Source organism: Crocodylus porosus, unplaced genomic scaffold (genome assembly GCF_001723895.1).
Source record: "Crocodylus porosus isolate Cpor-Errol unplaced genomic scaffold, CroPor_comp1, whole genome shotgun sequence".
NCBI lineage: Eukaryota > Metazoa > Chordata > Crocodylia > Crocodylidae > Crocodylus > Crocodylus porosus.
The window spans coordinates 21,688,563-21,716,312 of record NW_017728950.1 but is presented as its reverse complement, the minus strand read 5'-3'; the positions used below and the strand labels follow the sequence as shown (position 1 = coordinate 21,716,312).

The window sequence follows — 27,750 nt, the reverse complement described above, 5'->3', positions numbered from 1 at the left end:
TCAGTTTTCATAAAACCATAAGGGCAAGCTGGTAGGTAGAAGATAGGCCAACAATTTCATACATAATGAATGATAGCTAAAATTTCAGAGAACAGCACTTACCAAAACAAGGAGTTCTAATACCTCTTTCTTCTCGCCCTCCAATAACACTGAAGTTCACTGTATAGTTGGGCTTAGCCTGGGTACTGGGTTTAGTTTGCTGTGGTTTAGCCTGGGGCTGCCATGAAGTACCAGTAGTTTGTGGTTTGTTCTTTTGCCACTGACCACTGCCTGGTTTCTGAGAAGGAGCAGACTTTTGAGCAAATCCACCAGGTGAGAAACTGCCACTGGAAGGACCTAAAAACGGTTGACATGAATCTTATATAATCCCCAATAGAAATGTTTTATAGATTTTAAAAAATTACCCACTTAACTTCTTCTAATTATATCAGTTAAACAGTTCCACAGCAGAAGGGCAGGGTGACACAGGGAGCCAGGACTGAGGGCGATTTGCAGGAGAGAGCTGCCACAAGCTGGGACTGAAGCCCATGGCCACAGCAGGCTTCACACTAAGGTGTGCAGAAGTAGGCAGGCAGTGGTGCCAGCAGCAGCAGCAGCAGCAGCACAGGATGCAGGGTCTTGCAGGGTCGCCAGCTTGGTCTTGCAGGGTCCGGCAGTAGCTGACAGAGGCAGTCCCTTCCCTTCCTTGTCCAGATGCAGCCAGGCTGTGTTCCTTCCACTCAGCTGAGGCCTTGCCTTGGTGCCACAGCTCCTAGCAGAGGGTGCTCAGCCCACAGGTTTGGGTGCAATCCTGTATCGCATGCCCATCCACTAAGTGCCCCCAGGCTCAGAAAGTCGCCACAGGTCCTTTCCGAGCGTTAGCTGCCAGAGTCCTGGGGACAGGTAAGCAGGAGTGAGGCACCACCTTGGGCTCCAGGTACTTACAGACTAGAGGCACCACCTGGGTGCATCATGTCTGTTCAGGCAGGCAGAAGCCCCTGTGGAGCCCCTGCTATGGAGGGGGAAAGGGGAGGGGAGGGCCTGGCTGCATGCAGAGCCACCCCTGTGGCACCTGATGGCAGCCCTGCCACTACACTTGCTCCTATTTAAGTTCGGCTGCACAACTCTGCCTGGGTACACTCCCTTCCAGGTAACCTCTAGTTACCTCCCTGTCACAGCAGCTGCACAATGCTGCAGCCCAGATCTGTGCTGCCACCTGGTCAACCCACACCAGAGCTGTTCCCCTGACACTGGGCTGGGAGCTAAAAACAGTAAACATTAAATAGTATAAATAATTACCATTTCACACCTCTTACAATCCTAATTTCTAGTAACAGATTCAATCCGTTTCTATTCTAGATATCCCCCCCACCTGGTTTAGGGCAAGGTTGCACCTTAAAGATTAACTGGTTCCACCCTGCCCTACCTTCTGTGCGTTTTCAGACTAATAAGGGTAACCACATCTGCCCACTTGGGTTTAGTGAGCAACTCTGCAGTCTGAAGAATATGTAAAACAAGTCTGAAAATAAATCTCTTGACAAGAATTTCAAAGAACCACAGATAACTTGGATGTGGAAGTCTAGAAATTCATTACTGTTTCAAATTCTTCAGCTTCCCTAACCTTGCCACTCATTCAGTTCTATGACAAATGCTAAATCCTTGTCTGATCCACCAAATGCACATGCCATCTAGAAAACCTATTCAGAGATGCAACAGATTTCACTACCAACTTATTACACTTACGTTCACTAATAATAAGACAGATGCTGAGAAACTACTCATGTTGAAGAAAAGGTGTGCTTTGAAGTCAGTCACATTAAAAAGTATTCTCTCCAGCCTTTTCATTTTTCAGTTTTTATATTAAAAAATTTTCAGAGATGAATAAATGGCTTTGAAGACTAATATTAGTAAGGGTCAATCAGAGGTTCTCACCTACACTAGACTGAAGGCATCCCTTGGAAAATACCAGCTCTTAGTTTTCACTTGATTTTTGACTGGAAAAGTAAGAGAACAATTCTTCTATTGCAAAGAAATCAAAACAATCATAACAGGGAGGATGTTTTGACACTACTGACTTCTATTTGAAATCTCTAGGTTTATCTTATCAATTATGTTCACACACCAAAAACAGTGCTAATGTTGTGTGGCACCCCACAGCACCCTTAAAAGGATCTCAAAGCAGCCCAGGATAGCCAGGCACCCTGGTTAAGAAACACTGGTCTACATAGAGGAAAAATATACACTGAAGCAAGCCTGGAAGAGAAAAAATTGTGGTAAAAACAACTAGCTCTTGGCACAGGTGACTGGTGGGGGGGAATCACCCCCCCAAAATTGACCCCCTAAAAAGCACCACTCAGGTCAGTGCAGTTTTTTTTTGCTGTGCGGGCTAGCAGTGTGTTTGGGGTGGGGGGGGGGGGAGGAAGAGGGGAAGAGCACTAAGCCACTGCACAGAAGTATAGGAGTGGATATGGGGCTTTTGGCCCACCCCTGGGCCTGCCCACAAGTTGTTCCTCCCTAGACTCAGGAAGCACCAGTCACCACTGGCCCTTAGGTTCATCTACTTTTTACTCCTTTGTAGAGAAAGTAAAAGCCCTCTTCCCCACTCTTTTGTCACTGTAAACCATGCATACTGGAGAGAGGCTGAACCTTCACATTAAGCACCAGGTCCTTTGTTTCAGTCAGGATGACAAGCAAGGGATTTATACTTGAAGCCAATCCTCTCCTACACTGCCTCCATGGACTCAATCTTCAAGATTTCTAGAAAGCAAATTGCTTCAGCAACTGGCATATTACCAATGTAACAGACACTGGAGCAGTGATTTCCAAAGGGTGTGCCACAGCATATTAACATGCTGCAAAAAAACCAGGCTGGATTGGCACTCCTGCTGCACTGGCCCTGTGCACAGGTATGTGGGTCTGGCCTGGCTGGCTGGTGCCATGCACAGGGACTGAGCACCATGAGTCTATTTTAATCCAGGAGGGAGAGGGCAGGAAGGGGAAGAAGTGTGCTCCAATGGGCTCATGCCCATTTTGTTGAAAAGCAGTTTCCTATCTGAATTTAAATACAGCATGCTGCTTTACTATTTTGAAAGAAGGCAACAACATCCCCACAAGAAGGAAATTACCAGTAACTGGAGTTCTTCAGAAGGTGTCATTTGTCCACATGAACACTCACTTGTGCTTTTGACCACAACTAAAATCAGTGAAAGGCCCTAGGGCTAAGCTCATCTACAAATAAGAACGTGCATGGGGCCATCTACTCTGAGGAGAACCCCATTTACACATATGCAAAAAAGAAACTACTTCCTCCTGAAAGTTTTGAGCCAACTGTAGGTAAAAACATGGGCAAACCCCATTTTCCTCCACATTTGCCTTGCATATTGCCTCTACAGAAAAATTTGGACATTCAAGTACAAGAGAAGGGAGAAAGAAAATCAGATGAAAGAAGGCTCTGCATTTATTCATGGCCAATTTATACCCATTTGTTCTTGTGCCAACCTTTTCCTTAGTTTAAATACTTATTCCTCCTCCCCCCGGTGCTAAGCCCTTTACAAGTATTTATAGTCAACAATCCTGTCTCAGCCTTCTTTTACTAGGGTGAACAAGCCAAGGTCTTCTAGCCTCTCCTCATTTAATAGACTCTGTTACTCTTCCTAGCAACTCTCCTTTGTACCTGTTTTAGTTGTGTAAGAGTGATGGTATAGCCATAGCGGTCCAGAAATTATATACAAGACACCACACTGGACCAACTATGTAGTTGGACTAAAGTTAAACAAGCTTTCAAATTTAAGGCATTCTTCCTCAGACCTTATATTCAAAAGCTTGTATAACTTTAGCCCAACTACACAGATGGTTCAGTAAAAGTTATCACCCTAAGAAATCCTTGCCCCTCACCTGTTTTAGTTTGAATTCATCATCTTTCTTGAACACAGATGACCAAAGACAGAATAGAGTATTTCAGTTGAGGTCTCACCAGTGCTTCATACATGGCATTAATGCTTCTTCACATCAACAGAAAATACCTTTCCTGATACTCCCAAGGGTTACATTTACTCTTTTTATGGCCCAGCACATTGGTGACAGTCATCCTGCAATCAACTAAAATCTCTCCTCCTCAGTTTTCCCCAACTGATGAGCTCCTAATTTATAGTAAAAAAAAAAACTGTATGAATTTTATTCCACTTCTATTCCTCTAAACCTCAAGATCAGATAACTGGATGCTCCTCTGTATTTATGGCCTCCCCCAAGTGTAGTCTGCACACTATTTTTTGTGCCAAGACAAAATATGAAATAAGATCACTGTCAAGATTGAACCTTAAGGGACTCCACTAATAACTTCCTCCTATATTTCCCTTTTCAACCAAAACTGTCATTTCTTTGTCACTAGTACTAAATGGTACCATTATGCTAGTGTTGGTGCATTAGTTACAAAATTAAGGAAAGTTTTCAGTCTAATAAAAACCAAACAAATTACTACTATATATTTCTGGACATTTATTACTGTGAACAAAGGGTATCAAGTGTCTGAAACAGTGAGATAAGACTTGAAGCCCTGTACTTTCTTTCCTATCATCAATTCTAAGCCTGAAAATGCCAAGAAGTTTAAACATTATAATGACAATTGGCCATTGCCTAATGAATCACAGAGTTTAAAGATTGTCCAAAGGAGACACTAAGGACTACATCCAAATCCCAATGAAGTCAATGAAAGACCTCTAGTGGTGTTGAATCAGGACCTGAGGGTACAAACAGTTATTATCCTAACACCAAACCCTAACTGCATTGGGTCCTTTTATTAGGAGTCTGAAACCTCAGATTCATTTTGCATCTGCAGCATCCAGATAAAGAGTTAGTGAGCAAATACTTCGCTGGGCAGGTGAACCGTGGAATTTTGTAAGGATGCCCTGCATTAAGCAATTTATCTGAAATACCTTAGTGCTTGACATGTGCATACACAGAGAGGTTTTCAAAATTAAAGATTTAAAAAATTTTTAAAAAGGAAGAGAAAGCAGTTTTCTATTATTGGTTTAAACAATGCTAGTTTTTCCTCGCACTATATTCAATTATTTGACAAATATTCATAGTGAAGGCAACAAAGGGACAAAAAAAAATTGATGCAAACAGTCTAATGAGACACAAACATCCAGAGACCTTCTAGTGACAACTATGCAAAGTAGTTGTATAGAAAAATTTGATACCGACTAGTTTGGCTGCTAAAACTAATTAGTAGGGTTGTGCGAAATTTCTCCGACTGTTTTGTTTCTACACTGTTTCAACTCATTTCGAGCTTGAAACAGCGAAATCTAAACAAAACGAAGGGCTTCGAAACAAAATGAAGGTAGTTGAAATGTTTCAAGAGTTGAGGCAGCCTGGCTGAGTTCCACTTCCCAGCGCTAAGATCAGGTCCCAGCGCTAAGATCAGGTTAGGGAAGGGAACTCAACCCAATCAATCCGTTCCCCTCCCCAGTGCTGTGATCCATTGGACGACTGATAGATGATATTGGGGCCAAGAATCTGTTTGGGGTACTCTACTGTAACAAAGCAGCCATAAACCCGAGCTGTGAATTTCCCCAACATTGATAATTCTAAGGTGAGAGAACTTTGTGTTGCCACCTCTTCAGGCTCCATGGTACAAAGTATGCCCAAAGCACATGTGTGCTCAAGCAATCCCTAGGTGTTTCAACTTCTTGGAACTTCTGGCAGCTGACAAAATGAAACCGCTCTGAAGCAGCTGACAGTTGTGCACCCAGCAAAAAGGCAAAGCACAACCAATTCTCCTGCCTTTAAGTCTTGTACTGAGTACAAAGTAACCCAATCTCAGAATTGGGTGCATATATGGATTAGCATCTCTCACACCAGTGCAAAACACGAGCATCCTTATTAAAGCTGTAAAATTATACTGGTGCAGAAGCGGGGGGGGGGGGCATAATCTGAACCACTAAAACAGATTCAGTGACAAAAGCAACTGAAGGAGAAGGTGTGTAAAAATCCAATTCAGGTCAGTTTTTTGGCACCCAGGTAGTTTAATGAGAATGGTTCAAGGGAATAAAACAAAAAAATGTTAACTGAATTATATTACCTGGTAAGGTAATGAAGCAAGGTAAAAAGGTAAAAATCGTGTAAACCCAATTCCAAATTAGTCTGTTCCCCCACTCCAGGTATTTTCTGCCTCATCTGCATTTTCTAGTGGTTAATCAGCAATATATTCTCAACTTTCCAGCATGTACCTGCATCCAATCCTTTTGCTCTTGTGAACACAGGAGCTGTCTAGAGCAAAGGTGATGAAGTACCAGGCATGGTAGATTTGTAGAAGAGCTTGTTTCCCCAACAGAAACAAAATAAGAGCAGCAGCATCTCCAGTTTACACAGGTAAAAGGCTCTGGGCATATCAGCTGCAACAGACTGACTTTTGTATTCTGATCTTATAACCAAACCTTTACTTTCACTCTATGGCAGGGGTACTAATTATGCAACAGAAGGGGAAGGGGGGGGAGTGTCACATCTTCAGTGAAAGCTGAGGACAAACAAATACCAGAACAAGCTAATACTTCAAGCTCCATCACTTTCTGAGAAAAATAAAGCTTGCTTGCATCTCTTCTTGAAGAGACAGCTTTCTGAAAATAAGCCATGTTGCCAGCAGACAAATTTCTGTATTTTTACAGGAGTTTGAGTTGGGAAGATTTGAAGGGAACTGCACATGAGAGTAATCCAGAGCTACTGAGACTTCAGGAAAAACACACAAACAAACCAAAAAAAAAAAATCAGCCAAAAAACCCCAAAAAACACAAGAGTCCACACTGGAGGCCGAGATAACCCAGCAGGATGGAAACCCTTGATAACTGGATGCTGATTCAGTACGAGATGGGAAAGGAACATTGGAGTTTTCTTTAGAGAAAAGTGAGTTAGCAAACATTGTACCAAGAGATAAGGGTTATGGAACATACAAACAATCCAGGAGTAGAGGAGGAGGTGGTCACCCCATGAATTAAGTACTGTTCCTAACACAGACTTCTTACTTCTCAACTTCTAGCCTTGCACCCTTCAGTCATTCTCCCCTCTCCAGCAGCATACAAATCTGCAGTAAGATTCTCAGGTCTCAAAGATCAACCTTTTAACTCTCCCACTATCATCCATCTTACTTTATCACTACAACCCTTGAAACAGAAGAATGCATTTACTGACTTGACCTTTCCTCCTGTTTTTATTCAAACATCCTATTACAGAGCCTGCACCCTTTGTCTTCCACCAGCTCTCCCTTGTCCTCCATTGACTCCTCTTAACTGAGTTGGAGAACAGTCTTGGCCCTGCCTGACCCTCCTGATCAGAATCATTCACTTCTCCATCCTGAGTTCTTACAGCTCTCAGCTTCCTCCTTTTCTTCCACATTCATGATGATTGAGGAATATGAAGGCTTTCTTCCATGCATTCTTCTGAAACAGCTGGTATTTCATATGGCCAGATCCAACTGATTTCTCCCTGAACAGACACTTATTTCTAAGACACCTCTACTCTCCCTGCGCCACTTAGGCTTAAGGCTCTAGACCATTAATTTTAAGCCTCCTTCAGAGACTGAAGCATTACAAACTTACATTACTTTCAAACTGTTTTAAAACCATATTTCTTTATAAATTAATTGTGGAAGTTCATGTTATCCATCCAAGTATTTCCTTCAATCCTGTTATTTGAAGTCATGGGGCAGGGCACAAAGAGTGGGGGGTGGGGGGAATGGGGGAAATACAAGTTACATTCAAAAATTTCTCAAAAAAAGGTATAAGAAGAAGGTTACCTGGAAGACCAGATCTAAGGTTAGCCAGGTCAGCAAAAGGGTCAAAATTCTGAGATTGTGTTTGGGTGAGAGATGGACCTGAAGATGCATTTGGCTGGCTTTCTGTAGTAAGAGCTTGGCCTGTGTAATAAAACAGAGAGGAAGTTTTATACACGGTAGAGATGGCAGGTTTAAAAGGATGACAGAAAAGTACTATTTCCATGACCAAGTACATCAACCCAAAAATCTTCAAAATCTCTGATGTTACATTGCTTCTTTTTTTTTTTTTTTTAAAATCATATCCATGGCTATCAAGTGGTGTAAAAAAATCTGCATTACCTTATTCTTTTGTTTTTCTTTAAATTTAAAAAAAAATGTAGCACACCTTCCAAAGCAGCTGAAGTTGTGAGTCCCTGAATATCATTACTTAATAAGCAAGAGGCTTACAGTGACCCCAGTTTCAGTTTCAAGACACTAGAAAGATAGACAAGCAAGTAAACACTCATTCTCCAGGGTACCAAAAATGCACTGTATGTTTTATTTCAGAATACCTTCAAATGCAGACTTCTTTGGTTGTTGTGATGCTATACTGGCAGCAGCTGAGGAATCAGCCCAGGAGTCCCATCCGCCCAGGAGGTCTGGGTGACTTGCAGAGGAAGTTATTTTAGCTGGCTCTTGTGTCAGATTTCCTAGAAAATAATCCATATTGGAAAATTAAACAACACAGTGATGATTATAATTTTATGGCAAGAGCACCAACAGGACTTCTTTTTGGATTTCCAGTTGGGGAAATCTTAATCTGTTTAAGAATGGCTGTGTAGTTTCGATTACTGACAGTTACTTCCTGGAAGGGTTTTGCTCACTGAAGACATTAAACTACAACTGAGTTTTATTTAAACACTTTGCTGGAGGTGGTTACTTTCCTGAAGTATTGCTGTTTTGAAGCCACACACGCTATACTATAAAAAACTCACATGGAAGCAATTACCTCACGTCCTTCTGTCTGGAAGAGATGCATTTAATTTCAGAATCTGCAGTCTAGAACATTGGAGTGCAAACACTTCAAAACATTATTCAGTTCTACTATCTTCTATAAAAAGATAGGCCCAAGCCAAAACCCCAGATATAAACACCCCCATTCACTCTCTGCTGCTGAATTTCAAGACACAGTCTGAACTGTATGACCATGGCCCATTACAGCATCCTTACATCTTTTGACCCTGGAAATAATCACCTGATATAATTCAGTGCCTCATACCCATTGTTACATATGAGCCTGGAGGTCAGATCACAAATTGGCAGCAAACAGATTATACCATGCAACAGCCTAAAATGAGACCAATTTATTATTAAGGCCTAGGCACAATGCCTCACAATATAGGTTTACTTAAATTGTGTCATCCACTTAAGAAGTCTTTAACCACAGAGGACAACAACATTTTCCTGTGAATCAAGAGATTTGTTTAGGATGATGCAAAAAGCTTGTCTGGGACCTTCCTCATCGCTATATGAAGCTGTTCTCTCTCACTCAGGTTCTCCTGGCTCACCATTTCTGCTGATGTCCCATGGCCACTCCAATGGTGGAACACATTCATCTCAAAACTGTGGGTTATTTTTAATGAATACTGACCCTGCTATTAACTCAATACGCTTAAAATTACTTCTCAGTTAAAAAATCTTTACTAGACTTGCGTCATGCTCTGTACAGTGACAGTGCCTTGACCATGATTTCCCCATGCCTTTTGCCAAGAAAGATTCTCCTCCCTTACACTTCCATCTCAGATCACTTGTATGCCACTCTATGCTTTCTTAGCGCAGTGGGCTTTGCTTGTTTCATTAAATCACACCTCTCACCTTCACCTAGAACAGCACCATAATAATTTTAGTATTCCTATATTTTTTTTTTACTAAAATTAATGCATAACTAGGACCAAAAATGCATTCTTCAGATAATACTGGCTTCACTTCAGATAAATGTATTAAAAAGCTTTTTCTTAGAAGATAAATCTGAAGGACAAGCTATAACCCTTCATCCTACTAGTGCTGGATATTCAATGCTTGCATAGTACTGATTTGCTGCCAAACACAACAGGAGGAGTCCCAAAGAATAATTTCACTATTTTAATCATTGAAGAGGAGAATATAGATTAGCAAAAAGGCAAAACCCTCTTTTTTTGGCTTGCAAGGGTGATAAAGCAACCAAACATGTCTAAAAATTATGCTGAATCAGTGGTGCTTTATTTGCATGTTAAATAGGACTTTTCTTCACATGGATAGAAACATTTTTAAATGATGTTACAATAACAGGTTAAAACAGTTACCAGGATTCAAGTCACTCTCAAGCTGACAACTTGAAGCTAGTGTTGAAGCTATTGTTTTTCAATTCAGTTTGACAGTGTTTGCAAAACACAATTTCTTAACACATGTATTACATGACTTTCAAAACCATGACTCGGCTGTATTTAAACATGACTAGCTTCACAGCACAAGCTAAAATCTGTAGTTTTTGATACTAAACTGAACGTTCTCTCTTAGTTCTAGAAAAAGAAACATCTGAATTTTTTTTTAATAAGTAAAAAAAGTAGAAGGAAGACAGTTGATGTAGGATAGAAACTTGAACACACTTTCAAATATTTTAAGTAAAATTGCAACAGTTATAATTGTTTGGATAGGTAGCATGCCAAGTGATCCAATGCAGACCTTGTTATGGGGTCAGTGACTGCAACTAGTAAAGACAGGTGCAGTAGTTCCACAAGACAGTTTATCACCACAACAGCTTTCTGTTATCCAGTAATAACTCAGCTGGGTATTTACTACTGGGCATTATATTTTTGTGAAGAAATGTTGTTGTGCAACTTCCTTTTAACAGAAAAAAAATAAATCTTTGTTGCCAAGTACTGACCAAGCTCTGTGTGTCCCTGTACTAATTCATTAACTCTACTTTCAGATGCAATTACTATATTTACTTGCATACTATTCACCTTTTCCCCAAAAATTAGCCACCCAAAAAATCAGGGTGCATGTTTAAGTAAGGAGACCAATTTCCACACCAGAGGCAGCCTGGGGTGCTGAATGGCTGCCAGGGCTGGACTGCTTTTTCAGCACAGGCAGGACACTTGGTGACACTCACCTCTTTCCAGCTCAAGCTTTATTTTGACATCAGCTTTTGCCTGCTCTGTAGCAGCTGTGACAATTTAGCAGTTGCTGTGACCAGGTTAAAGCCTCAACTTTGGAGCTGGAAGGAGAGGATGAATAATGTGTGCAAGTCATGAGCATTCATCCCTGGAGAGCCCATGCTATAGCAGGGAAGACTAAAGGGAAAAAAAGGTTGTTTCTTCAGTCTATTTCCTGATACCCACCCCCCATAAGACATATAACTTGTATTAAAGAAACACATAAGAAAGAATACATCATCTGTCTCCAGATTTGGAGACTCACTTAAAAATTACATTCCATTTTACGGTCCTCAAATACTGCCTCTCAAATTACTTGGTTCACCCCCAAAAGTGTCCTTAGAGGTCAGAAAAAGGACAAAGAAAAAGATACTATCCCCCACTCCTTACTATCTACATTTCCTAAGCTTATCCTTAAGTGTAGAGCAGAGGAGGCTCTACCACAAGGTCCAGGTATTTGCTTTACTATCAAGAGCAAACCACAAGATCAGCTAAGGTCAGAAGACCTCCTTCATCCCAAACCACAAGGCTGACTCTAGCATGAAGTAAAATTAAAATTCTCAAAATAACGATCTCTCTGCCATTTGTACCTGTAACTGGTTTGTTTAGAAAAAAAAAAAACGTCATGCACCTCACTTGAGGAACAGGCTACCAGTGTTGTGGTACTTGTCTAGTAGGCCTGTGTGAATAGGGAAGTATTTGATTCAGATTTGGCTGATTTGGAGGACAGCGATTCAAATTTGGAGATTCAACCAAATCAGCTTCAGAAGATTCAGCACTGATTTGGAGAGATTTGGTTATTTGGATCAGCTGGGGAGAGGCAGGCACAGCCCCATGACTGCCCTGCCTGACCCCATCCCCAGACTTACGGCACTTAAAAAAGCCCTACACTCACCTATCTGGGAGCTGGGGCTGAGCGCTGCCCAGGTGAATTGAACTGGGGCTGGGGAACCGAGCCAGTTTGATTCTCCAGCCCCCGGTTCAACTCAGCTGGGAGTTGGGGCAGCTCCATGCATCAATGCAGGTGCAGTTCACTCCGGGCAGCAGCAGGGCATAGTCCCCACACTGCCGTGCCCACATCAGTGCTAGGAACAGAGGCTATGCCCTGCTGCCAGTTGCCCTCTTCTGCTCAGAGTGAGCCATGCACACATCCCACCCCACTCAGGCAAGCAGTAGCAGGCCAGAGCCCCACTCCCATACCCCCTCCCTGAGTAAATGTGCCCCCCTGCCCTGGCTGGCCAGCTTGTCCCAGCCTCAATCCCTCCCTCCCTCGCACCCCTTGCCCCTACCCCGCTCCCCAGACTTACCAGCTAGAGGCAGCTGTAGCAGCTGCCTGTTTAGTCTATGGCCAAACATCTGAATTAGCTGAATTTTTTTCTGAAGTTTTTCCAAATTGTTTCAGAGCTTTTACCTGGTGTCCTAATTCAATTTGGATTCAGACATCGTCCCCAAAAATTTGGCCAAATCTCCTCCAAATCGAATCAACTACCAAAGCTTTGCACGGCCCTACTATCTAGTATGATCTTTGAGGAAGTAAAATCTACTGAGTGCAAGAAAACTAATAACTGCATGTTTGCAACACCTTGGCATTCAGAAAAAATTTCTGATGTGACTTTATTAAGCTCCTGTTTAATCAGCATGATAAAATTGAGAGCTAAGAAGGACTTTAAAAGCTGTTAGGTATCTCTATTATTGACAGTGACCCATACTGAGCACTGTACAAACATTCATAGCTATAAGTTGGTTCCTATCCCAAATGGCTTATACATTTATTTGGAAAGAAGATGCATTAAGTGAACCAAAAAAAAAAAAGAGGCACAAAGTAAAAACAATAGGTGTGGTGGAAATCAATTTGGTTACAAAGACTAACCCTCTGTCCAACTTGGTGAACTTGAGGCATTGCCATTTCCTACCTTTCCCAGGAGAGAATGACCCCAGGTAAACTACCTATCTATTGTTTTATTCATATCCCCCACCCTCTACAGATACCACTAGTTACTATACTTAGCTCCTGTTCTGAAAAAAATGCAAGCTATCCCCACAAATCCCCAAAACAAAGTGACACTTCCAGAAAGTAGCATCTTTGAAAATTCCATTAAGGGTAAAGACCGATGTAAATTTCACCATGGTATCTTAATGGTGTTTGTGTACAGATGTAAGTTATACCAGAATAAGGAATGGATAGGTGTCAGCTATCTCTACCTAGCAGACACACTTAAAGGAAGGGAATACCCAACAGCTGTTAAGAACTGCTACCTAGGAATAGAAGCAGACGGATAAAAACTCAACTTGGGAAAAACTCCACCCACATTTGTTTTGGAGGTAAATTTTCCTTTAAATTGGGCCAAGTTACCCAAGTTTACAGCTTTACACAGTGCCTTTTTCTTCCTACTGATGTAATGGTCACATTGGTGTAATCAATGTGCAATTATAAAAGTCAACAGGCAAAATGGTGTAATCAACATACCCTTAAACAAAACTTTAGGGGAAAAAACTTCTTGTGGCCTTTCTTTGCATTTGATATTGCCCAAAGGATGTGGCATGATATTGGTTTTACGTCAAAGAGCAGATTCAGGTTGCTCCAGTCTTGCCAATTATAATTTAAAATAGGAGGAGCCAAGTTCTTTATACAGCTCATCATGCACAAGAATCAGACTACTATACAAAAGGTGGCCAAGTACGTTAGCCTCTGGCTACAGAAACTGGGACAGAGCTTGAAGTCATTAAAGTCAGCCCTGGACCCAGAAACAAAAAACTGAGGTCTTCTGAATTCTGCTCCTTGGACTGGTACCACCCAAGAGATGTTCACATATTTAAAACTGAATTCACAGTAATTTATATTTATATTTTTCAATAACAGAGTTTAGTTCAGGATACTGTGCCCAGAGGGGGAGCAAAAGGTTCCCCGAGTGGGAGCAGATCAGTGGCTAAATCAACAGCACTGTCCTACTTCAGCCACTCTTGCACCATATCCTACGTCAGCCATGACCACTGCTTCCCTCACTACGTATTATTGTGTGGCCCCCTACTTCAGCCAGCACCATCACTTCTCCTGACACCAATTCTCCTTGCCAAGGAAAATCTGTGGCAATCATCAACAAGGGAAGTGGGGTGAGGGAGGAGGAGGACCATGAGACTGCCCAACTTTTCTATAGTAGGGCATAAACCTATAAGGTTTGGGAAAACACTGATTTAGTTTATCTGAAGGCATAACTGCTAGAACATTTTGCAGGGTAGTTAACACAGAATATCATTCAAAAGACATTCCCCATAAAAAAAAAAAAAGGATGTGGAAGGTTAAGCAAAAATATGTATATACTGTGGGTAAATATTTCTCATCCTGTTCTCTGAAAATATATCTGCATCAAGATTCCAAGAATGTGGATGTCATCCATAGCGACCAAACCAAAGATTCTTTTTAACTTTAATTTAGCCCATGGGTATTGCATTCACCTTTATGCTGCAGGGCAGATCTGATCGGGGGGGCTCCTTGTAGGGTACAAAGAAGTGGCAGTAGCAGTGCCAGCAGCTCCAGTTCAGGCCTAGAGCATGTAGCAGTGGCTCTGGCCTCCACCTCGTGCCCCATGCTGGAGCTGGAGCTACTGCTGTGTCGCATGCCACAACAGCAGCTCCAGTTCCAGAACAGGGTATGCAGCAGGGGCCAGAGGCCAGGGAAATAGGGCTATGGCAACAGGCAAAGTGGATGGAAGCAACTGGGTCTGTGTCAGTTCTTGCTCACCTTCTTGCTGCTAATCACCTTCTCTACAAGGGGCCCAAAGGTCCCAGATTCTGCAACCCATTACTCCCCGCCCAGTCATGTCCCTCATTGCTAATGGCCTGCCAGTAGTAATTCAGCATGCTGGATAGAGAGGCTATGCAGGCCATGTTTGACACCCAGCAAATTTCAAGGGTAAGGTGGTCTTATTTCTGCAGTTTGAATTGATTCAGGTCTTTAAAAAAATGTTTAATGATTTTTTTCATTAAGTAAAGAACCTAAATTCACTAGAGAGAAAAATCTAAATTTGTTACCAAATGTAAGGATCTAAAAATTTATAAAATGCTATTAAATGTTTCCAAAAGACAAATTACTTTTAATGTTAGTTGAAGAGCCATTAAGTTAGCATTCCAATTCCCCCCCCCCCAACCACCTTTACTTGCAATTAATATTATGTGCCTTCTGACTATAATTTCAAAAGACAAGGATCTCTTAGGGTGATATCTTTTATTCTTCCAACTACTCAGTTGGTCCAGAGTTAGACAAAATTTTGAAACACTCCGCTATAATTTCATAGGAACTCTAAATCCTACAGTCTTGTTTGCCATATTTACCTAGAGTACTTGGATTAAAAAAAAAAAAATCAGCTGGACAAGATGATTTCCAAAGTATTATGTAATCCATTCTATAACTATGCTTTTGGGACAAAAGCATTCAACTCTTTGATTCTGAAAGGTTTAAGTATACATTCAGCAAATCAATTATTTCCTGAACTACTCCTACTTCCTCTCTTACAGTCTTTCAAAGATGCCAAAGAACTTCATTAAAATATAAATTGCATTTACCTTTAGCAATCTAGGCAATTTAATGAAATTGAAAAAACACAAAGCTTTGTTTATTCTCTATCCCACCATCTCCCAAAGAAAGATTAAAAAAAACAAAACAAAACATAGAATTAGCAGAAGGTTACCAATGCAAACAAAACTCCGATACCAAGGCTTAATGAAGTGACATTATACAGGAATCCTCACTACTTGGACATGTGTATTTATACACCAGGAACATGCATCTTATTAAAATTAGCAACCAGATAAGAAGATCTGTTAGTGTCTAATCCACCTTGACTGAGCTGGAAAACTAAATACCCCAAACACAGGGAAGCTACAGAAACAGTTACAGAAAATGTCAAAAGTGCACTTACCTAAATTTAAGAAGTCTGAACTAGAAGAAGGAGGTGGTGCGCTGTGTGTGGAGGGAAACGTACGGGACGAGGATGTTGCATTTGGATTAAGGAAGTCACCAAAGAGATCAGGGCCAGTCAGGGTTGGATTTTCAGAACCTGATGACATTTTGAATGGGTCAAATGGATCAGCTAAAGGAAAAAAAAAAAGGCAGAAAACAAGATTATCCTGATGTCCAATGTTATTGCAAATAACTCGCACAGGATAAAAATTAACACCCTTTTAGGCAAAGGCAATAAGCTGAGGTCATGGGTGTCAGTTGAAGCTGCCTTTGAGTATTTATTTTCTGGCAACATTTCAAACTGTCCCTGAACCCACGCACTGGTACTTACTTACATGCTACGGTACTTACATGCTATTACACAGGCAGCTGACTGTATCCAATCACAACCCAAAGAAACTATTATCCCTTTAAACATAAATCCTTACTGCCACTGAATGAAGTCAAACACACTGCTACTTTTCTCCACATAAGCCAGTCCCTCAAATTTGCACCACTTATTTTAGAACAGCATTATTTAAGACTAAAACTTCACATAAGAAGGCCAGTCTAAAAAGAAATCAGTGACAAGACAGCAGCTCCTGATCCTTGAAGACAGAAAGTTTGATAGATCAAGGCAAAAACTGGAGCAAAAAAGAAACAATTTCTAGTAGGAAGCTCTTTTACTGATCACTATCAAGAACTAATCGGAACAATATTTATACTCAACAAGGGGTTACATGTGGAGGTCTGCAGAAACCGCAGCTGACGCTTTGCCCCATTACTCCTGCCCTCATGGGTCAAAGCTTCAAGAGCTAAGAGACGCAGGTAGAATCCAGAAGCAATAATCCTGCCCTGCTGTCTCTTTATGTAACATGATTATAAAAAACCACACAGGATACTAAAACACTTTACAACACCATAAACCTGGAATCAGTGTGCCCATGCACATGTGTGTACATGTGCATGCACACCCACACCCATCCCCACCAGCCACCATTTACACTTCAGCGCAAAGACATAGAATTTCCTATATTAAAAACAGATTTAAGAGGACAACAGGCAAGTTAGTCAGTGGAAGCATTCCTGGAACTGATCAGAAGCACCACACTACTCTTTCCTTCTTTTTCTGAAATAGCTATAAACTCAAGTACATCAGCATAAGAATTTATTAGCATTTTTCACTTAAATAGATCAACATCAAAGCTTTTCATCCACATTTTCTGGCTTTTAAGTATTTAAACCAAATGGTTTAATCAATGTCTCATCATCAACATACAACACCACTGACTGACTCACTACTGAAAAACTGAAAGAATACAGAAATAAAGGCCTAACATTACAACAAGGTTGGAAAAATTCTACACTCCACGTCAGGAACCTTTCAGTACAGAGGTGCTCAAACCCCAGCCTGCAGGGCCAGATTCAGCTTGTGAAACCATGCCAGATTTGGCCCACATGGGTCCCCATGGGTCTGAAAAGTAGGCAACAGGGAAGCAGTAGCAGCAATTGCCACTTCCCTGCTGCCAAAACTGTGGCAGGACATGTGGGGATCCCTATAGGCTAGATCAGCATGTAGGTGACCCAGGGTCTGACCCAGGCACACAAGGGCTGGCTGGAGGCAACACAGGGCCCAGATCCAGTGGCAGAGGGCTAAGAGAGGTAGTGTAAAGGTCCCAATCCAGCAGCACAGGGACAATCCTGGTGCGTGGCATCCCTCAATCTGGCCCGTGGCACTAAAAAGTCACCACTGATCTAGTAAATCCTAGTCCTCTTGAAAAAGATGAATGGAACATCTACTACAATAAAAGCTGGTTACGAAACTCACCAGCTGACAATGTTTTGCATAGTCTAATAGTATAATGTCTGTTCAGCTTGATTTTAATAGATGCTGAATGGTAAAGATCAAGATGTAACAACTAGCCAAAGTCACATCCAGCCAAAGTATTTTAAGTTTTAGATGAATAACATCTAGCATCCTTTTAATGCTATGTTAGTGACACTGCCAGGGGATCTTGTCAGAAGGAAGAATGACTAAGCAAGTGCAAGACACACAGTAAGAAGTCAGCCATTTTTAACCAAAACTCCTCCATACTCTGGAAGAAAGCATCTCTTCTGGCAACATACAAGTTCTAGATGCCTAGATCAAGAGAAGCATAATATCTTTAAAAAACCCTTTTGATTCTTGCATACGGGACAACAAGATTTCATTTTTGGTATTAATATTTTAAGCACAGTAAAATTTTGCGAACTAAAGTTATATTTCCAAATTCTAACTGTATGGAAAAAAGCATTGCCAGTGTCATATTTTTAATAGCTTAAAAAATAAATAAAGCTCCCTTCCCTGTAAAACTTGAACCATGTTATAAAGCTATTAAATGATACAAAGCAACTAATCCAGTCACAGGAAACAGCCAACATGTAGTAAAGTGTTTGTTTACATTGGTAAAAGAAACAATGCAAGGAAGGGGGGGTACCCAGGGGACCCATTGGGGGGCTTAGGCATCTCCATACTAATGCTAGGAGCATAGGGAACAAGCAGGAGGAGCTCACTCCTGCTTGCAAACAGACTTTGACCTGGTTGGGTTAACAGAAACCTGGTGAGACCCTACCCACGGTAGGGTTATAGGTTGTACAGATGAGCCAGAGTGGGGGGGGGGGAAAAAAAAAAAAAGTGGCAAGGGGCATCGCTCTCTATGTTAAGAAGCAATACACATTTTCAATAGTCAAGATGGAATTGGAAGAGGGGCAAATTGAGGTACTGCAGGTCAGAATACAAGGGGGCTGGGGGGAAAGGGACTTGGTAGTGGGGGTATTAGACAACCACACCAGGAGGATGAGTCAGACCTGGAATTCTCAAGGCAGTTCTCAGAGGCTGTACGCTCGAGACATGGGTGTCATGGGCGACCTAAACTACCCTGACATCTGCCAGGAGGAGCAATCAGCTAGATCTGCCTGTTCACATAGGTGAAGGTCCTGTATGCTGGCTAGGAACCTAATGCAGGAGGTATACGGTCCCACTAGGGGAAATGCCTTACTGGACTTAGTGCTTGCTACAGGAGAAGACCTGGTGGGTGATCTGCAGTTACAGGGTAACCTAGAGGATAGCAACCACCAATTGTTAGAATTCACTGTGGTGAAAGGTGAGAAATATAACTAATAGGACAGAAGTGCTAGACTTCAGAAAGGCTAACTGCAATGAGCTCAGGAGATTAGTAAACAAGGCACTGAAGGGCAAGAGTATTGGTGAAATGGAAGTCCAGGAAGGGTGGGCGTACAAGGGAATGATACTTTAGGCACAAAAGGGGACCATCCCAGTGTGCATAAAGGGAGGCAAGAGCCAATAAACCCTCTTGGCTGACCAGGGAAATCCTAGAGAGCTGGGGAGGGAGAGAAGCCTAGAGACTGTGAAAGCAGAGGGTAGCCACCAAGGAGGAGTATGCCTGCTTGGCTTGCACTTGTAAAGAATCAGGAAGGCCAAAGCAGAAATGGAACTGAGGCTGGCAACAAAAATTAAAAGACAACAAAAAGTCCTTTAGGTACATAGGGAGCAAAAAAAGGTGCATGGCAACATAAGACCCCTACAGAACAGACTAGCGCAATTTGTAACAGATAGGAGGGACAAAGCTGAGCTCCTAAACGAGTTCTTTGCATCTGTATTCCTGAACACAGATAAAGACATATCTCCTAAAAAGGCTATAGACAGGTACAGGAAGGACTCCAACCCACCAACAGTTAGCACTGACCGAGTGAAGAGGCATTTGGAGGGGCTGGACATGTTTAAGTCAGCAGGCCCAGATGACTGTCAACTGAGGGTGCGGAAGAAATTAACCAGTAACCAGCAGGACCACTGACATGGTTGTTTGAGTACTCATGGTGCTCAGGATGGGTACCAGAGGACTGGAAAAGGGCCAATATGGTCCCTATTTTCAAGGGGAAGGGAGAAAGGATGATCCAGGCAACTATAGGCCAGTTAGCCTCACTTCTATCCTTGGGAAAACCTTTGAAAAAAAATTAAGGATCACACCTGTGGGAGTCCAGTAGGAAAAACACTGCCAAAGGGCAACCTGCATGGCTTCATATCAGGTAGATCCTGCCTGACTAACCTTTTGTGACCTGGTCATAAAAAGAAAAAATGCTTGGATACAGGAGTTGAGGTAGATGTCATCTACTTTTATTTATTACTTGGATTTTCAAAAGGCATTTGATGCAGTGTTGCATCCCATTCTTATAAATAAAGTAAGTGGTTGTGATGTAGATTACTACATGGTCAGGTGGTTGGAGAATTGGCTTATGGGGCACGCACAGAGGGTGGTGGTGGACGGGTCATTTTTGTCCTGGAAAAAGCTGGCAATGGAGATCCCCAGGGTTCAGTCCTTGGACCAGTGCTGTTCAATATCTTAATCAGTGACTTGGATGAAAGAATGGAAAGCACTCTGTCCAAATTTGCAGATGATGCCAAATTATGGGGCAAAGTAAATACACTGGAGGGCAGGGAGCAGATTCAGGCAGATATGGACAGGTTGGGAATGTGAGCAGAACAGAATAGGTTGCAGTTTAACAACGGTAAGTGCAGAGTGCTGCATCTACGGAGAAAGAATCACCAACGCATCTACAGGCTGGGAGGTGACTTTCTTAGCAGCTCACCAGCAGAAAGGGATCTCGGAGTCATAGTAGACTCCAAAATGAACATGAGTCAATGTGACAAAGTGATAAGTAAAGCCATCTGCACTCTCATGCATTAGAAAGTGCATCAAGAGCAAGTCTAAGGAGGTATTTCCCCTCTATGCAGCATTGGTAAGACCACAGCTGAAATATCATGTCTAGTTCAGGGCACCACACTTCAAGAAGAATGTGAATAACCTTGAGAGGGTCCAGAGGAGGGCTACTCATATGGTTATGGGCCTACAGGTAAGATCCTACAAGGAGAGACTGAAGGACCTGAATGTCTTCAGCCTCCACAAAAAGGTAGAGAGGGGATTTTGTGGCAGTCTACAAATTCTTGGGGGTGAGGGGGGGGGCCCACAGCAAGGAACAGGGGATACTCTGTTTACAAGGGCACCCAGATTTAGATTAGACATTAGGAAAAATTTCTTTACAGTGAGGGTTGCCAAAATCTAAAATGGGCTTTCAACAGAAGTGGTGCTCTCCCCCACCTGGGAGGTCTTTAAAAAAAAAGGAGACTAGACAAGCACCTAGATCGGGTCACCTGACCCTAGCAATCTTTCCTGCCCAGAACAGGGGCTCAGACTGGATCTACTGAGGTACCTTCTGACCCTAAAAAAAAAAAATCTATGAAATCTATGAATAGGCTAAACAAATTCCACTTATAGATTCTGGTGCCAGACTGCCATACATGTACGAGGTTAAAAAAAAGTGCGCGTTATATTACATACCTGCAGAAGACGCCACTGCTGTTGAAGATGTACTCTGGGCACTGACAGAGGAATGAGACTGACCGCTGAAAAAGAAGTCTTCCCCTTGTCCCAGAAGGTCCCCAGTAGGTTCTTCCGAAGCCTGAGATGTGCTATCCACCAACAAATTGTTCAGTAGGTCTGCATTGCTAGATGAAGAGTTCATCTCCGAGGCAGGAGGATTCTGTTCTTGGGGAGCATCAGAGTCTAGCCCTAATAAATCCACTTTCTCTTCTGGAAGAGATTCTTGCGGTTGGGCAGGTGGAGATTCAAAACTGGCTTCAAAAAGTAAATCTTCTCTTGAAGTGGGTTTTTCTTTCTCTTCAGCTAATTCCACCATCCCTTCATTAGGAACCGTAGCAAACTCATCATCCGAAGGCTCACTCTCATCCCTGTCATCAGTTAGTCCCAGATGACTGTCTTTGGATAAGTGGTCCTTGATTCCAGTCTCTGAACTTTTTCCTTCTGATGAAGAAAAAAAAAAAAGGCTGATATTTTCTAAAATCATTTTAAGAGAGCAGAACTCTTCTGCTTGGCCAAGAAATAACTAGGCTCAAATGTGAGTTAGGGCTTCAAACAAAATTCCTTGCACAAAAAGACCAGAAGAGACATGGATGGAAAGGGAACAAACACTAGATAGCCTTGCCTACAAGTCACTGGGGGAGAAGGGGAAGGACAGATGGGACATGCCAAATTCTTTCAGTTTTGCCCTATGACTGCTGTTGCTGGACATCTGCCACAAATGCCACCTGAACTATCCACCTCCTTCAGCTGTCAAAGGCATAGACTCCTTTTGCCATAAGCAAACCTAAGGTAGCAGCAAAACTGACTGCCAAGAACAGATGGATCAGAAGCATGGCTATAAAGGATAGTCCCCATCATCTACAACATATATAACTAATAGCACCACACAAAAGTTAAACTTCTCTGTTGAATAAAAGAATGGAAGTGAGATGCTGCAGCCTTGTCTACACTACTGCCAGGTGGCAAACAAGACAGGGTTGCCCAGAAGCTGTCCCTACAGGACTCTGACAGATCCCAACTGGGTAGGCTGTCAGGCAGCCAGTTGCTCTCCCAGGGAAGAAGGCAGGCAGGCTAACCAAGCACTCTAGGATAGTGGGGGGGTCTCTACACCTGATCACATGCTAAATTTATCCCAGAGAGAAAATGAAGTTGCTGTTCAAAACAGCAATTTGTCATGCATCCAACATGCATGTCAAATCAGTCAGTTAAGTACAAAAAGCAAAACATGAACATATGACCAGTTCCTTTTTATGGCATTAGAACAATTGATATGGTGGGACAAATATAATACCTGCCAGGGCCCTATGAATGCAACATTTCAGTCCCAGAGTTTTGGACATTGCCTGCTTGCTCCACTCGTAAGACAGCTCCAAGAAAGGCTGCAGCAGAATGACTAAAGCTGAGACTTTTAGAATCAACATCCAAACAGCAAAGAGGAGAGCGCCTCGAATGTCTCATCTGTCACACACAGCAAGCCACCATTGCTTTATTTAGTGATCTCTAATGAAGCTGAGCAATTGATTTTTACAAGCCTGGAAAGCTCTCTTATTTTAAAATGATTATTTTATGATCAAATCCTAAGCAATTAAGATCTATCCTTCGTAAGGGACCTGGGAACAATCTTTGGACAGCAGCTGATGTGTTGTACAGGAAATAAAGAGGTAGCTTTAACTACCTTGCCAGTCCAAAGTGTGGAAGAAGTTATTTGTCTCAGTGCTGCTGCTGTGTGAAGAGTCTGGCTCCGTAGATACATTTTCTGAAGACTGTTCCAATTTGGATACTTCTGCTTCATACTGTGCTGTTGAACCTGGTTGTCTAGGTAGCTCAGGTTTACCTATTAGGTAGAATTTCAAGCCAAGAATCTCAGACAAACTGCCAACATCAAATTAGCTTAGACTGTGACAAACTTTGCATGCAATATTTGGCAATGGACTCAAGCATCTATGAAGTAACTGTTTGCCTCTAAAGAACAATTCTTCATAGGAATAACCTACATAGCAATCAAGAAATAAAATACAAGAAAGATATCAAACTTATTCCCACAGAGTTGTGTCTGGTTTTATATTTAAAATTGATTTAAACCAGTTTAAAGTAAAGTAATTTCCTTTTTGTTTTAGGTTATTAGTTGGTTATTAAAGGCATACTGGTACTATACTGAATAGATTAAAACAGTAAGGAAATTTAATTTACAGAGCACAATTCATTCACTCAGTGTTCCTCCTTCCATAATACGACAGCCAAAAAAAAAAAATGCATCACAGGATAAAAATTTGATTGCTTGTTAGTTTGTTAGACCATAAAGGTACTACTGAGAACCACCATCCAGGAAGGAGGTAAACCAACAACACTGTAGTAAGATGGCTGGAGATACCGTCTTCCAAGTGTCTCACTGACTAATGGCAAACACTGAACTAAAGAGTATTTTACAGAAGTAGTTGGAATGGGCTTAACAGCAGGTACACAACCTCACATAAAACAAGGACTCTGCACCAACTGGAGGAGTAGGAATGCAATTCGGTTTAAAGTATGGCCATTTCTTCCCTAAATCAGACAAAAACTGGGTTCATCCTGGGGATTAAGTTAAGTATTTTATGCTCCAACTGACATGTGTTGAGAAAATCTGCAAAACTCAGTTTGACCGTAAGTAACATTAGTAAACCTTAAGGCCATAACTAGAGTTCAATATAAAATGTAGGACATAGCAACAAGGATTAAAAAAAAAAAAAAAATCACATACAACCATAGCAAAAATATGCCCATCTAAGAAGATAAACGAAAAGGGCAGAAGTGACCTTGATTCAGCATGAACGTGAAAAAAGGCAGATTCAGAATTCTTTAAAAAAAGCCTCAAAAATGCCTGCCTACACACTACAAATAAAGCCATGTAAGAGGATCTGACTTCATTATAACTGCAATGCTGGCAAGACTCTAGTTACAAATCATAGAAATTAAGGGCTGCAAGGGACCTCAAAAGATCATCTGATGAAAGTATGAAATAAATTAAGAAACACACAGAAAATAGCACACAAAAAGAAAGTACAGATAGACAATACCAGACAGAGCTCCTGCAAATGTCAGGAACAAGAAAATTAGGGAACAAAGCAAGAAATAAATTTAGAGATACCTTGGACAGCAATGGAAATTAAGTGAATTAGAAGAAAGAAAAATTAAGCATGGCACTCCTAAACTAAGGAAAAAGTCTTGATAAATATAACAAAAAAGGGGCCATTTATGTAAAATGCCAGAATCCATTAAAATGAAGCAATTAAAAAAAAAAAAAAAAAGAAAAAGCTCAGCCAATTAGTAGAGGGAACAGAAGTTTTTCCTATGATTAGCAAGAGATAGCTTAGAGGGACACTTTACCAAATTTCGATAAAATCTCTTGTTGTTCCTCCCGGCTGGAGAAAAGGATCTTTGGATTGAGTCCCTTTATGTTCAAGTTATCCCATGGTGCTCGTTCACTACTAGGTCTGTCCTTAGGCTCCACCTCCACTTCCAGATTCACTTGAAATAAGTCTGGGTACTTCTCTTGAATGTCACAAGCATCCAAATCATACCTGTAAAACAAACTGTAGGTTAACTGGGTTTCCTGCCACACTTTTAGCTCCTCTTTCCTTGGAGTCTCAAACCAGCAGAGACTCCCTATGCCTGAAAAAGGGCAATTGCATCCGAAAACTTGCCAAGAACATTTTTTCAACTACTCAGTTGGTCTAATAAAAGTTACCACATCTACTCAAAAGTACCTTGCCTGCAAATGTAAGTTAAAGAACTTTCAGAGCAATTATTCAGATCAATTTGGTTAATCCCACTGCCTTCAGAAAAATAATTTCAAGTAACTAGCAGTTCTGTGGGATTGGCTGGTAAAGCTGAAAACCAACTGCTCTCATTTTTTTCTTCCTCCTAATTTTAAAAGGGTATTTTGTTCATTTCACAGGTTATTAGAAGGGAAAATGACAACATTATCAAGAGGTGTTAATTCAAATAAAAGCACAAAAGGTAGAACTCACTTTGTTAAAATGAATGCTATTCATTTGCTACATTAATCAAACATGTCCCTTCACTATCTAAATCTGGTATTTGGCACAGTAAGTAATTCTGAAAGCAAAAAACGTTTGCTAGTTGTGTTCAACAGAGTATCGACCTACTTGGCAAATTTCACTGTGGTGGCATTTCGAGGCACAAAACCTGTATGGAACTGAATCTGGAACATCTTCATTGAAGCCATCTATAGCAGGAAAAATAATACAGGAAAGTAAGTGGCTTAAAACACAGTAAAGTATTTTACATTCTTTTTAGTAGACCTTCTACATATTGAACCATACCCATTTTACTTTCATTGCAACTTTTTCCTGGGTTGACAGGTGCAGCTGGGGAGAGAACTGGACCATTTTTATATTTCAAATAAAGTATCTTTGCAGTTATAACAGATATGCACAAGACTTGATTCTGATCTCATTTGTGGCAGTATAAATAGGGAACAACTTGATCAAGAGCTGTTGGAGCTCTCAGACCCAATTTTAAACAGTACAATTTCAAGATGTGTGTCAAAGCATTTATCAGAATAGTAAACACTTGAGAAAATTATTTCTAGTGCTGAGGAAGAACGGTCTAAACAGAGCTAGACAGTTTCTGTTTTATCCTCGTAAAAAGGAAAGACTGCCACAGCTCTAGCATTCAACAAGGATGACTGGGAAAGAAAAAAAAACAAAAAACTCCCCCACACTCCAGTTTATGTGCCATGCATGTAGCATGCAAGGGGTTCTATCCGCTTCCTCTGCAATCTTTTTCTTGGTCATGTCACGCTGGCCAACATAATAGTGGTTTTAAACTAATTCATCTATCTGTCCAATTTTTCCAACTCTTTCTTCTGCTTTACTTTTCTATGCCCAGTTGGCATAGCACAGACTTCAGAAGATGCTACCACAGAAATACAGAAAAGATATCAGTACAGCTTCTTGTAGTGTATGCTGCCAACAGCAGTGATTTGACAAGTCTGATGCCCAGAGGCTTAAATTGCCATGCATCTATGGGGAGCAGACAACTCAACCTCTCTAATGAAGAGTGATACAACAATAGGGTACAGACAAATGTCTTTTTTTTTTTAAGTAGCTAAAAAGTAGAGAAGAAGGAGGGAGGACTGCTGCTTGGGATAACAGAGAATGTTATAATCTGTTACGTCTGTATGATCCTGTAGCAGTACCAGTTAGCTAAATCACTCTAAAAACCCCTGAGTGAATCGGGGTTCAAGTGGGAACATTTTTACTATAGAATCATGCAGACAAGAGTTGTCAGCTAGCTTATATCAGCATCCATCAATATATTTACAATCATTAGGTCTGTCTATATCAAGGTGGGCAAAATACGATCCACCAGGCCATTCTATGCAGCCCACGGACCCATAAAAAGATTAGAAAAATATTTATCTGCTCCTGGCTGCCTGTCAAAGATGACAGGAACCAGGAGCAGTAGGATCCTGCAGCAGCAAGCAGGAGCCCAGCCCTGTCCCCAGCCATTTCATTGCCCCCACATTGCTCTAGCACCACATGGCTCCTGGCTGCATCCCTGGAACAGGAGCACGGGGCCATGGAACAACAGAAAGATAATCGATCTATTGTAGGGTGTCCCACACATATCACCCCCCCAACCTTGCAAAGCCATACATGCAGACCCCCAAACCCACACAATCACCAGCCACATGCCCCCCCACACCCATCCCCCCCAAACCCCTACCCAACTACACCCCACATATCCACACATACCCCCCCACACCTCTCGCACCTATCCACCCCCCCCAGACACCCCAACATACCCACAGGTTCCCCACAATATACAAGAGTAAGTCTTCATTTTAAGCTATTATATACAATCACCTCTATGTAAACCCAGAAACGTATGTAAACCAGTACAAAAATATTTTTAAAAATGAAATTAATGAATATTTTAAAATGTTTGGTTTTTAGAGCATCTTTTGGTATTTTTCTGGTTCCAAGAGGCTAAAACCCCTTGCTGAACAGAGTACTTTTGGGGGCAAGGGGAGGGACTTCTGGTGGCAAAGATTGGGGTTAGGGGGCAGGACTTCCAATCCCAAGATGGCCACCAGGGTGCAGGGCACCTGTCAAGGGGCAGAGCTACCCATGCAGCCCTGACAGCTTGCCAAAACTTGTTAAGAGGCCCTCTACCCAATATAAATTGCCTGGCCCTGGTCTATACTTTGTGTTTAGAGTGGCACACTCTAGCAGCATTAAAATCCACTTCATCAAGGTGTCTAAGGTAAGCCAACAAGCTTGCTCTATTACTGTACGGAATTACACCAAAATAAACTCCCTAGGCTTCAAATAGGACTAACTTGGACATTTGGACCAAGTGACAGCAATATTTACTCTGCATATAACTAGACTAGTGCCTGGGAAATGAAACAGCAATTTACCCCTTCAGATAAGAAATTAAAAAAAATCATAA

The 27,750-nt window shown here is 41.6% G+C and overlaps 1 protein-coding gene across 2 annotated transcripts in view; it reads right to left on the bottom strand.

Annotated features, from left to right (window-relative positions):
• GAK (cyclin G associated kinase) overlaps positions 1-27,750 on the bottom strand; it is a 124,752-nt gene that overhangs the window by 8,578 nt on the left and 88,424 nt on the right. The window contains exons 18-25 of one of the 2 annotated variants that reach the window (XM_019554949.1): positions 25,437-25,516; positions 24,655-24,848; positions 22,967-23,125; positions 21,250-21,732; positions 15,834-16,004; positions 8,296-8,433; positions 7,766-7,885; positions 103-336 (exon numbers count right to left, since the gene is read on the bottom strand). In XM_019554949.1, the coding sequence (XP_019410494.1) occupies positions 103-336; positions 7,766-7,885; positions 8,296-8,433; positions 15,834-16,004; positions 21,250-21,732; positions 22,967-23,125; positions 24,655-24,848; positions 25,437-25,516 (1,579 nt within the window). The remainder of the gene's footprint in view (positions 1-102; positions 337-7,765; positions 7,886-8,295; positions 8,434-15,833; positions 16,005-21,249; positions 21,733-22,966; positions 23,126-24,654; positions 24,849-25,436; positions 25,517-27,750) is intronic. The other variant, XM_019554950.1, reaches the window with a different exon arrangement.